General features: G+C 39.2%; 1 protein-coding gene across 3 annotated transcripts in view; it reads left to right on the top strand.

Annotated features, from left to right (window-relative positions):
- The window catches only part of NTRK2 (neurotrophic receptor tyrosine kinase 2), a 307,987-nt gene that overhangs the window by 222,128 nt on the left and 73,709 nt on the right, over positions 1 to 12,150 (top strand). For all 3 annotated transcript variants that reach the window (XM_036433649.2, XM_036433647.2, XM_045580081.1), the window contains one exon: positions 7,060 to 7,190. In XM_036433649.2, coding sequence (XP_036289542.1) covers positions 7,060 to 7,190 — 131 coding nt within the window. The remainder of the gene's footprint in view (positions 1 to 7,059; positions 7,191 to 12,150) is intronic.

Genomic DNA, 12,150 nt, shown 5'->3' with positions numbered 1-12,150 from the left:
TGTCAAAGCGAGGGATGTGCCGTATGTGTATTTTGAAGTATGGTGTTCCCGTCAGTCTAACAGCTTGAAAGATTTCTAGGGCTTTCCCTCTCCTTGGCTGTTTTCTATATGAAATTTGGGTAATTTAATTTTAAATAACTCAATTACATCTATCTATTGTAATGATTGGATTATATTAAGCATTGCTCCTGCATGCCCCACAGCTGTTCTCTGATTTAGTATGGGGGCATCAAATATATTTTAGAAGGAAGGGACCATTTGCTGCCATTGGATGTTGTATGGGGCATACAGGTTGGTACCTGGTACCCTCCCAGTAGTGCAGAATCACCCTGCAAGAGTCTATCTTATCTATCACTAGACCCATTTCAAAGCTTAGCCCAAATGGGGCCCTTAGGAATCCCTTGAAGACCACTTCCTCCAGTGACCCAATGCTGTGATGAGCCCTCAAAAGTGGTTCACTCAGAATCTCTCTGTTTTGGACTTTTTCTGCATCCTCCACTGCACTGCACTCTCAGGGGCTTCTCCAAGAATCTGTCTTGCCAGTATTCATCTCATTCTCCTTCTTTCTCTCTGCCCTTTCTTTTTGTACCTGTTTAATTTCTTAATTTCCTATTATTCTTCCTAACATACACACATTCTCAAATTTCTCCCTCCTCAGTCCCATCACCAATTCCATCCTCTACATTCATTTGTCTGCATGACCTCCCACATGTGTAGGCTCCACTTATCACTTCCAGGTCTTCACTTACTAGTACACTCAGCCTTTGCCCCTGGCAGTCGAACTTTTGCTCTGCTCAGCCTCATTTGCGGCTCATTCTCTGCCTCTCTGATTCCTTCAGTTTGGTTTTGTTCTGTGGCTCATCGTTCTCTGTCTTTCCCTGAAAACACAGAGGATTAGTACCTGGCAAAGTCCTCTGTTGTATTTGGGGGCAAGGACTTGACCTCAGCTTCCCTGGGGGCAGTCATTCTGAGCTGTGTGCAAGCCAAAGATAAAGTGCTAGAGACTGGATTATAACTGGATGGAGCTCACCTAGAGTAAATTATAATTGGATGAAGCTCACCTTCTAGTCAGCAGAGGCATCTGTGTGAACAAGCTATAGCTACACCCTAACGGACTTCTCTGGCTCCAGTTTGCCCAGCCAGAATAATCTAATGATTTGCACTTATCACTTTTCTCCCAGGCTCAAAAGTCTGCCATAGCCCTAGATAGGGCTCATATACATAATAAAGCTATAGAATGTGTGTGCGGAGCTGACCTGATGCCATTTAGCTCAAAAGAACTCACTTAAAGATGAGGAAATGAAGGCAAAGGGCAGTGACATCATTGTTCAAGACTCCAGACTTATTAGTGCCCAAACTTGCTACCTAGTGAGGTGTTCAAAGCCCTCAGTGATTTAGGCTTGTCCTACTCTCAGAGAATATCATCTACTCTCTCTTTAGGAATAAACCAAGATAAACCACTATTTCTCACATACACTCTGAACTTCTCCTCTCCTACCTTAAATACCTCCTTTCCCACCATTCTTATCTCTTGTTCAATTTCTTATCTATTTTTACATTTTCATGTTATTATTTATTCATACTTTAGATTGCTTAATAAGCCTAGACCCAGCAGTGGGTATGGGGAAATTATACCTATTCTTCAACCATATCCCCAAAGCATTCTTGAGTATGCCCACAGACATTGATTTTTATGTCATCATGACGATAAGAGCCGTGGACTCCCTGTGTAGTGCTTTGGCTGGGAGGTGGCTTTTGTGCCATATGCTTATCCCTTATTGAGTTATGCTTTGAGAAATAGTCTTTGGAAACTCACTATTTACTCTAGGGCCTTTGTGAGGACATTGATCCCTGTGTAAAATTCAGTGAAAATATTACTTGGAAAATGAAATGCTAAGAAGAATCTTACCACAAGGAATGTCTGTACTTTGAGTAGTAAAAATTTTGTGAATTATTATGTTTTTGTTTTGGCTTCTGATACCAGGAAGCTCGGGGTTAAATTATGAATTAATTTTAATAACCCTGTGGGACCCTGAGTTGCATGTTTGCATTTCTATTAAACACCTTGCCTTCTTCCTTTCCACTTGTCCTGATGAATTCTTATTTAAGTTTTGTTTTTCCTTGCCTGGTTATGTAAAATCTTTTATGAAGGAAGCAAAGGTGTAAGGTGTTACAGGTATAGTATTTTTTCCCTGCCCTATTACGTTGTGAGTTTCTTGATTTTTTTGTTGTTGAAGAATTTCAATAAATTAGGATCTATTTTACTCATCCTTTTTTTTCTAGGCCATAATATGTGCTTAATAAAGGTTTGCTGAACTAAATTGCTAAAAGTAGACTCACAATGGCAGCAGAATTGAGCTCATACACTTTCACTTTGTTTTTTATAAGAAGGCCAAGGAAAGGTAGAACTCAGACTCTGCCTGTTACCAATGGTACAAACTTGAATGAGTTAGTCAGCTCAGCTGATCCTCTTCTTTTTACTTTAATTAAAAAAAAATGGAGATACGGATCCCTACTAGATTGCAATGAAGATTGATAACCCCTGTAAATCTCTCAACACATTTTCTGGCTCATAATAGCAATCAGCACGTGTTAAGCCCCCACTTATCTCCCTCTCATTTCATTAGAAATAACACTTGGAAAAGGATAAGTGGATGACTCTATGACCACAAGTAAGTCAATTAATTGTGGTGTCATCTGTAAAATAAATGTGACTATTGACCTCATTCAGAAGGATATGAAAATTAATTGATGATAATGCACATTGGGAATTTTTTTCTGAAAAGTGCATAAGAATGGCTCAGTATTATTACATTTTATTTCATCATTAATATTATTTATGAATATTTGGCCGTGTCTTATCCTGGTGCATTTTATGTCTGTGGTCTTAATTGCATTTATTTCATTGTAATACCAACTTGTATCTTAATAAAAACGAAGAGGAAGTTGAAAAACATAGTTTCCATCTTTTATGTAAGTCGATTTTTACAAAGTAGATAGTTTTACATGTTTCAATGTGCTACCCATGAAACAGACATCAAGATAGATAAAAATAATTTTTATTAATTGTATTCAGATCAAGCTTAAACACTTTCTAAGGTATTTAACTTTTATATCCTGCTTTTCACATTCATATTTTATGCTTATTTGCTGTTTTTTTAATGAAATTCTTCATTATGAGATGTGTGGCCCATTTCAGACAATAAACGTGAATGTTTGAAACATTTTTACTAGAAAAGATAATTAACTACATGAAACACCTGTTCCATTTTAATCTCAGGAAACACGCACTGCCTTTAGTCTCAAATGGGCCTGTGCTACAATACATACAGAGTACAAGGGTGGCTCTTCTGAAAGTCAGGACACCTGAGTCCTAGTTGGGCCTCCTTCTAGCTGTGTGGCCCTGGGGAAGTCACTATCCTGCCCCAAGTCTCACTGGTCAACTGTCAAACAGGAGGGAGTCAGCGTCACAGATCTTCACATTCTCCTTCCATCACAACACCCAGCCCTCTGAGAGAGAACCACAGAGGCAACTGGCCCTACAGTTAGATCTGTAGAGAAGAAGAGAGATTCCTCCTGATACAGAATATTATCTTCTGAATCCATAGTACTTTTTACCATCCTGTTAAAAACTTTAAAATACTTTCTTTTGAGAGGTAGATCGTTTCGTAGCTGGTATATATGAAAAACTCAAGTGTCTCAATTCAAGGTCCATGTGCTGAGCAGGACATGTCAGCTGGGCCAAGGTTTTCTATGAAACCTCATTTCTGAGAAAAACAGGAAGAATACATTTCTTATTTCAACCCTGAGTGGACAGGGGCTTAATTATTTATTTATTATTTATTTTTAGGTTCAATGATAATGGTTATATACATGAATTAATACGTTATCTATAGCCTATGTGTGGTACTACATAATATTTACTTCTGGGTGATATCAATACCAGGAATTTGATTTTGACCACTTGAAACTGCCAGTATTCCTATAAACTATGGAAGCTACTTTATGACAAAATGCATTTTTCTGCTCCTGTTATGTAATGCTAATACAGAACCAGAAATCTACTCAGCTCTGGTCCACATGAAGCAAATGACCAAGGGCACCAAATTTCCACTCTGGAAAATTCCATTAATGACAAAGATGGCTAGATAGTTCGAGGCCACTCATCTTGATTCTTATTGCTAGTCATCAGTTTCTCCCTGAGTCTACAGAGCAGATTTATTTGCACAATAATCTAATCACATGCTTTGTTTTGACTATATTGATGTACATAGATCAGTCTGCAGACCACATGAGTTTTGTAGTATATTTCCTACATCACATATACCTCTTATTGATGCCCCTTTTTCTTTTGGCAAGGTGAAAAAGTAAACTTTATTGATAAAGCTTTTTTTTTTTAATCATTTTTTTCCTTCAAATCTAGGAATCCATTTATGCTGGAGTTTGGGCATTTATTTATTTTTTATTAGTTATTGATGTTGGCTTTGATGTGATTTCAATCAGGTCTCCAAGATTCAGAAGAGAATTGACTGACTTCAGGGAAAGGAAGTGTATAAAGAATTGACATACTTACTTGATGTTTTATTTGTTATAGAGTCCTTAGAATCACCTCCCTCAGGATATTTTGTATAAATGAATCCAAATGTTTATAGGGCTCTTTAAGGCAGTGATATTCAAAGTGCTAGTCAACAATGAGATAAGGAGTTTGTCCAGAATCAGAACATTGCTTCCTATATTAAGAAAGTCTTGCTCCTAGGAAAAGTCACCTTTGCACTCAGCCAAACAAACTCCCGCAGAGCTTCACTTCTGAACTGCAGAAAAATGGTGGCCCAGTGTTTCTACAGATTAGGCAAGTGACTGAACCATTCTCTGCCCTGCCCCCTGAGAATGATGACACTGGTGGGGTGGAAAAGAAATGTGTCAGCCAGGAGCTCAGAGTGTGAGAGGAGGAACCAAGATGTCAGCAGTGAGAGGCAGAGGTGGTATGGGCTGCTCGCTTCCTAAGATAGATAGCTAGATGCTTGAGAAAATTTTGTCTTTAGCCATAGCTCTGTAAACTTCTTTCTAGCAGGAGAGTGAGAGAGAGTAATGGCCAGAAATCACACACAAGGGCCTGAAGTACCAGCAAGTGGGGGGTGGGAGTGGCTTGCATTTGAGGCTGCAGGGGAAAGGCATTGATGTCCTCAGGGCATAGCCAAGATTTCGGTTGAGTCAAGGCGGTAGAGGAAAATTTAAGGAGAGCTCATGGATGATAGGTAGCCATCTCACAAGGCTTCAAGGAAGGGTCTATGAGGGAGGTAAAAGGGTGAGCATTGACTCAGCCTGGGACATTTATGAGCAAAGCTGGAATGAGAGGTTGGTTAAGAAGTGTTTCCCCAAGAGGGTACCAAGGACTTCCATGGTTATTTCAGAAAACAGGAAGGAGGCAGGTGGGGATAAGTACTGATGCTCTTTGGAGGAGAATGGGAAGAAATTCTTAGCTCAGGTTAGTTGTTCTCCCTGCTGCTGACATCTCAGAGAATTGGGCTTCTTTATTGCTTTAGTACTCAATAGGGTTGTCAATTGACTGAGATAATGTGATTATACAGTGTTTGCCTGCTGTTTATTATGATTCAGCACATTTTTCAACAAATATTTTACAGCACCAACTGTGTGCAAAGTACTGTGACACACTGTCAGGAATGCAGATACTAACACAAAATTGTTACATGTGCCCCTGGGCTATCGGTTTTATAAAAGAGATTAACTCTGCTTCAGGGGAATACATTGGCAAAAGGCCACCATTCATATAACTTATTATTTTCCAAGTCAACAAAGGAAATTAATACAAACTAGCCATTTCTGAAAGAAAAGATACATTTACTGCTTTCAGGGTCAACATGGGGAAACTGGTCTATCAATTTTACTTTTAGAGATGATGAAATTTTGTTTTTTGCTATAGCTCTATAAACTCATTTCCTACCAACTTTTTCTCCTCCTTGGAAAATGTTTTTAAAAAGAAAATGTAAATTAAATGGGAAAAAAGTTAAATACTTGCCTTGATCTAGTTAGAGTGTAAAGTAAATCAAGTGGCTATTTAATTCCAGTGAACATGTGACAACCCTGGAGTTAAATATTAGATTTAAATAGGGCAGCTAATTCTCTGCAAGAATTACATTTATCTCTTTATATGAGCACTCTACCTAATGAACACATTTCTTTCCTCTTCAAATCAGGCGTTGCTACCAGAGCCTGAGATATTAATATACATTCCTATACTCATTAATATTGTTGCTCATAAAAGACCTTTTGATTTTTATCACCCTGAGTTCCCAGAGGCCTGTGGAAACCATCATTGCTTCAAAGCACATGAGTTACTGAGGGAAAATCCTATTAAAGTAAAACTTAATCATCAATTGCATTTTATATCAAGTCTTATCTAAAAAGAAACTCTGTAGCATCTTCATCAACATAGACAGGATAAACAAATGGCAGTATAGTCTTCCCACAGAATATTATAATATAAAGCAGTAAAAGCAATATAATCACTACTGCACACACTGTAACTCAATAAAACTTAATCTGAAAGACACTGTTGAATGAATGATGCAAGATATAGAAGAATACATATAGTATGATTCCATTTATGTAGGTTCAAAACCGGACAAAGCCAAACAATATCTTGTTAAGGATATATCATTAGTAGCCAACCTATCGAGAACATAATTGACACAAATCCCTTTCTCCACTAGACATGAGACTGACAAATAGATGCAAAGCATCTGGCTTGTAAGAAAGAGGCCTGCCATTAAGGTGCATTTCTTTCTCATTTCTCCCCTTTCCTAGCCAATATAGTCCATTAATGACCTTCTGCAGCCAACAGCTACATCCCTACTTTCCTTCTATCAAGGACAATAAATGAGCTCTGGAGAACAAGCCAACTGTGAGGGTGGACATTGGGCTTCTCCTCTGCTTTGCTTTGTGCAGAGAAGAGCCCGGACATGGGCCCTGAGACTCCCCACCCTCTGCCTCCCCTCTGTGTGCTTTGATTCCAGTTTCCGTTCTGTCTTTGTTTTACAGTTGTTCAGCACATCAAGCGACATAACATTGTTCTGAAAAGGGAGCTAGGAGAAGGGGCCTTTGGAAAAGTGTTCCTAGCTGAGTGCTATAACCTCTGTCCTGAGCAAGACAAGATCTTGGTGGCTGTGAAGGTAAGAGAACACTCCAGAATGTCTTGTTATCCATGGTTTCAGTAATGTGTATTTTTTATTTTAGGGCCAATTCAGGAGCAAATGATGTCTGCTATGAAGGATGTGATCAAACTCTTTTAACTAAATGGATAGTGGGAAGGATATTTGGGGCACATCCAAATGTCCTAGGTTCTTTTTAGGGGCACCTAAAAAGGCTGTAACTAGCTCTGAGCTACTCTTTCAAGTCAATTATAACTAAATTTCAGACAGAAATCAACCAGCTAAGGCTTGAAGACTCAGCCAACCCCCCCCCCCCCCCCCCCCCCCCCCCCGCACCACACATTGCTTGGAGCTTGTGCCCAGCTCAGCTACACATGTTCTCACTTGGAGGTTCTGGAAGGGAGACTATGAAGTTCACTCCCTTTCTCAGCCTCTGCTCCACTGACATCTTCTGTTATACCTCATCCCTCCCAACTGTTCCCCAGGCCCCAGGGTTTTATGTAGTACATGGGTGACTTTATCCTGGGGTGGATGGCATTTCTGGTGGATTCTGCCACCCTAGCAGATTCAGGTTTTACTAAAATAAAGAAGCTCGAAAGTCCTTTATCATAGCCATTTTCTCAGAAACTCAGAAAGGAGATCTGGTCTTCAGTAAGTAGACATTACTAAAGGGGATAAAATTTCCACTGAGCTCTGGAAAACACAAGAAGTAATAAAAATAACACAAAGAATCTGTAAATCCTTTACATATGCATTGTCAAAATGCTAGTGAAAAACAAAACAAAACACCACCATGGTATTGAATAACATTTGTAAAACATTTAAAAGAGGCATCTATTTATAAACTAAATTAAGTGGCAAATGAATATGGACATGGCTAATGTAATAAAATGCAATTCTTTAGCTTAATATAAGATGATTGAATTTTGGTTTTTTGTTTCTTTGTTAATGCCAAATTCAGAATATTTATACAAATGGCATTTGTTTACTAGTGATAGAAGGTCAATTTGATTTTTAAAAAATCAAATGTGTATTCCATTACTGTTATACTTAGCATTAAAATGATTCAGCATAAATGTAATGGGTAAATGAGGAGAGAGGAAATTATTCTTGAACTTACCCATTTTGCAGACTAAACACTGTTTCTGTTAAAGTCCATCAAAATGCAAACTGTGGGCTTGCTTTTCTCATTATCAAAAGTAAGTAACCCTAGTGGCATCAGCACCCCTAGATTCTCAGGAAAGGCTCCTTAAACCTGCACATTGGGGTAAATAAAAGTCAGACCTTTCTAAGGATGGAAAATGTAATAGCTATTGAGTAAATATTATCTCACTAAGAAAGGCAAATGGAATTGTTGAGACAGTGGGAAGGAGAGGAGAGGTGAGGAAAGGAGAGAGGAGAGGAGAGGAGAGGAGAGGAGAGGAGAGAAGAGGAGAGGAGAGGAGAGGAGAGGAGAGGAGAGGAGAGGAGAGGAGAGGAGAGGAGAGGAGAGGAGAGGAGAGGAGGGGGAAGGGGGGGAGAGGAAGGGGGGAAGGGAGGGAAGGGGAAGGGAGGGGAAAACTGAGGTTAAATGGGTCAAGGTGTAAAGTAAGAATCCTGTAGTGACTTTAGGATGTTTAATCTCTGTTGCTGTGATTCATTCCTTTTTTCTCTCATTTATTGATAGTAAAAAAGTTTGTTATTTTTTTAAGTACAAATTTTTCAGAACATTTTGCAGCATTAAATCTGCAGTCTTTGCTTTCTTCTGCTATCTTTTTTTCCCTTTGGATAAATAAGACCAAAAGGTGCCTCTATTTTTATAGATTCATACACTGATCAAATGTTAGAACTGAAAGAAGCTTAGGGAACATCTAATTCTGACCCAGCCATGTGTGATAGACAAGGGGACTGAAGAACGTGGGTTTATGTTCTGGCTCATGGTTCCCACTCTTATTTGGGAGCCACAAGAGGGCTAAGTCGGGCCTTCAGACTCTGAATTCACTTCATGGGCTCATAAGGTGAGAGGCTTTGAAGGTGAAAAAATCCTGGGAGATCAGGGAATCTTAGGTGACAGTGGACGAGTAGCTGAGAGACCTTAGCTAATATAGAGACAGAAACACAAAATTATTTGGTATTGCTCTTCATCTTCATATCATTCCTTATTCTGTGCCTGCTTCTCAGTACTTCTTGCAAAGTCCTTAAGGATGGTACCCTAAACTCATATAATATATTTCCTCCAAAGCACATGCTAAGATAGGACATCAGAGCTTGGGCTAGTAATGACGAAAGATTAACCAGTGACTGCAGTGTAGCCAGCTGTCCTGCCACGGCATGTTTCTACCTGGCATATCTCCCATCCCCATCAGAGCCCTAATTCTACCTGTGACCCAACCCCAGAACCTTGACCTCATACACTACTTGGCTTTGCCAAATAAGTGTTTACAAATTAATGACCTTTGGCCCTAACCAGTTTGGCTCAGTGGATAGAGCGTCGCCTGCGGTTCGATTCCCGTCAAGGGCAGGAACTTTGATTGTGGGCACATCCCCAGTAGGGGCTGTGCAGGAGGCAGCTGATCAATGTTTCTCTCTCATCGATGTTTCTAACTCTCTATCCCTCTCCCTTCCTCTCTGTAAAAAAATCAATAAAATATATTAATAACAAACAAACAAAAAAATTAATGACCTATGAAGAATGTTTATTCTTTCATCATTACTGCTATATAAAACAAAACAAAATGGATTTGCCCCTTTATCAAATCCTGACTCATTCACTTTGCTAGTCTCCTTCTTGAAATTCAAATGAAACTATTATCTCAAGTAGAGGGGACAACATGCCTACAGCTTGAAAATTCATTCCAACTTCAAGGTCTCACACCTAAAAAGTCTCATCTCTGACCTTGAATGTGCATATTTGTTGAAATCAGAGGCTTTGCCTCTGTTTGCTGGAATGACTACAGGCTTCCGAGGAGATGCTTGTTTTAACTTCTGGAATCCAGAGGCTGCAGCCATACAAAGAACAAGTCAGATCTCCCATAGACTCCAAGATGAACTGGATTGAAATAACACATGGACCTTTCCTGGAGCTGCTTCTCGCCACCCTGACCTGCTAATTTTTAGGGCTGTGGGCCCATTGGACACCTCATAGATTATCTAATGAGCCATGGTTCAGTCCTGACCAGAATAAAGGGATTTTTCTAAGGAATGAAACAAACTGGTCACAGCTTCCAGAGTCTGCACAGCCTGTCACCTCTGAGGAGTGGCTGCCAGAGCTGCTCTTCCTCCATTGGAGATACCCAGGGATGTTTGAAGCCTTTCTGCCTGTTGCCTAGCAACCCCTGCAGCATTGATTATGTATGCTAAGAAATAGCTATTGTCCTTTTTTCTTCTCTAGAAGGAGCTGGCTGGAATCTAACCTTTGCATTCAGACTGACAGATGTCAGGTTCCTGGAAATTCTGGTGTGACTTACTCCAACTGGCTTAAGAGCTCGAGGGGTCCACAGGAACCAGTGTAAGATGGAAGGGATCCTGAGGCATGTGCAGGCCACTCAAGGGCACATGGAGGATTGCCTCTCCCATTGCTTTTTTCAATTCTACTGGGTTGCCCTTTTCTTGATATTTTTGGATGACCTTTTGGGTGCTTTTTTTTAGTGAAATGGATTTATCAATCATTTCTCCTTTTACACTGAATGATAATTGGAGAACACATAGGATGAGAAGCTGAGAAACTAGTCTATGATCAAAATGAGTTACTTTGCCTTTAAATACCTCAACTGCCAAGAAAACGCTTCACTGTAGGTTTTTTTTTGTTTTTTGTTTTTTTGTGTTTTGTTTTGTTTTGTTTTGTTTTTACATTGAATGCATTAACTATTTTGGCTCTATCTATCCTCCATTTCAATAGCTACAATTCCTATAACATTTTTTATATTATGTATGCATGCTGATTTTTGTTTTTTAAATATAGCCACAAGTGCTGATGGATTGATGGCCTCTTCTCACCCTCCCCACTAACTCAGGTGTATTTCTAGAAACATCAAATGCCTAATATCAAAAAGACCATAGAAATCATACATATAACCTTGCTCTCCTGTTCAATAAATTAAAAAAGAGTGTCTAGTGACTCCCTCGAGGTATAAGTTAAAGTGAAGGAAAGGTGCTACATAAGATGAGAAATAGAGAAATCTAAGTTCAGCAGGCACTTTCTTTGGGATCTAAATTAGCATTTTTGCTTTTTGTGTTTGTCAACACAGGGAATATTGATGATTATCTTCACCAAGGGTTTTGGAAAAGTTGATGGGTAAACCCTCTGGCACATTACCACAAGGCAGCCACAAATACCATCCAGCTTGTTGCTGCCATTCCATGCCTGAAGGGCCCAAACCAGCCCACATGACTCCCACTAATCCATCAGCTCTCAGTTCAAGATGCTGCTCTAGGGAAGATGTCCCCTTGCCTACTCCCCTATTAAGGTCATACCTCCCTATTATATGCCATTAAGCCATCTATACTTGTCCTTTATAGTATTTGTCAATGTTATTCATTATATATGTATTCATGGGTTCATTTATCAATGACATGAATATCTGTTTCTTCCACTAGAGTGGTATATTCTTGAGTGTTAGACCCATGTCTTTGAGCATATAGCCTAATATGTAGTAACATGCAGTAAATGCTTGTTAAATAAATGAAGGGATAGATGGATGGATGGATGGATGGATGGATGGATGGATGGATGGACTATAAAAAAAGTAAAGAGTTGGCAGTTGACATTTCTAGGTAAGGAAATGATTTAATGAGCTATGGATCATCATAAATATTTATAACTGGGGGAGGAACTGTAAAGAATAATGTAATCTAATGAAGAATCATTTTAGAAATCATTGAATACAGATACATAGAACTGTTATTGATATCATTTAGCTTAACTCCTATATTGTGCCAATGAGAAAACAGGAACCCAGAGAAGATAAATGACCCACCCAAAGTCACACAGCTTGAATGAGGT

Source organism: Pipistrellus kuhlii, unplaced genomic scaffold, assembly GCF_014108245.1.
Source record: "Pipistrellus kuhlii isolate mPipKuh1 unplaced genomic scaffold, mPipKuh1.p scaffold_m20_p_12, whole genome shotgun sequence".
NCBI lineage: Eukaryota > Metazoa > Chordata > Mammalia > Chiroptera > Vespertilionidae > Pipistrellus > Pipistrellus kuhlii.
Note: the sequence above shows the minus strand (reverse complement) of the source record. Positions and strands in the feature narration are given on the sequence as shown.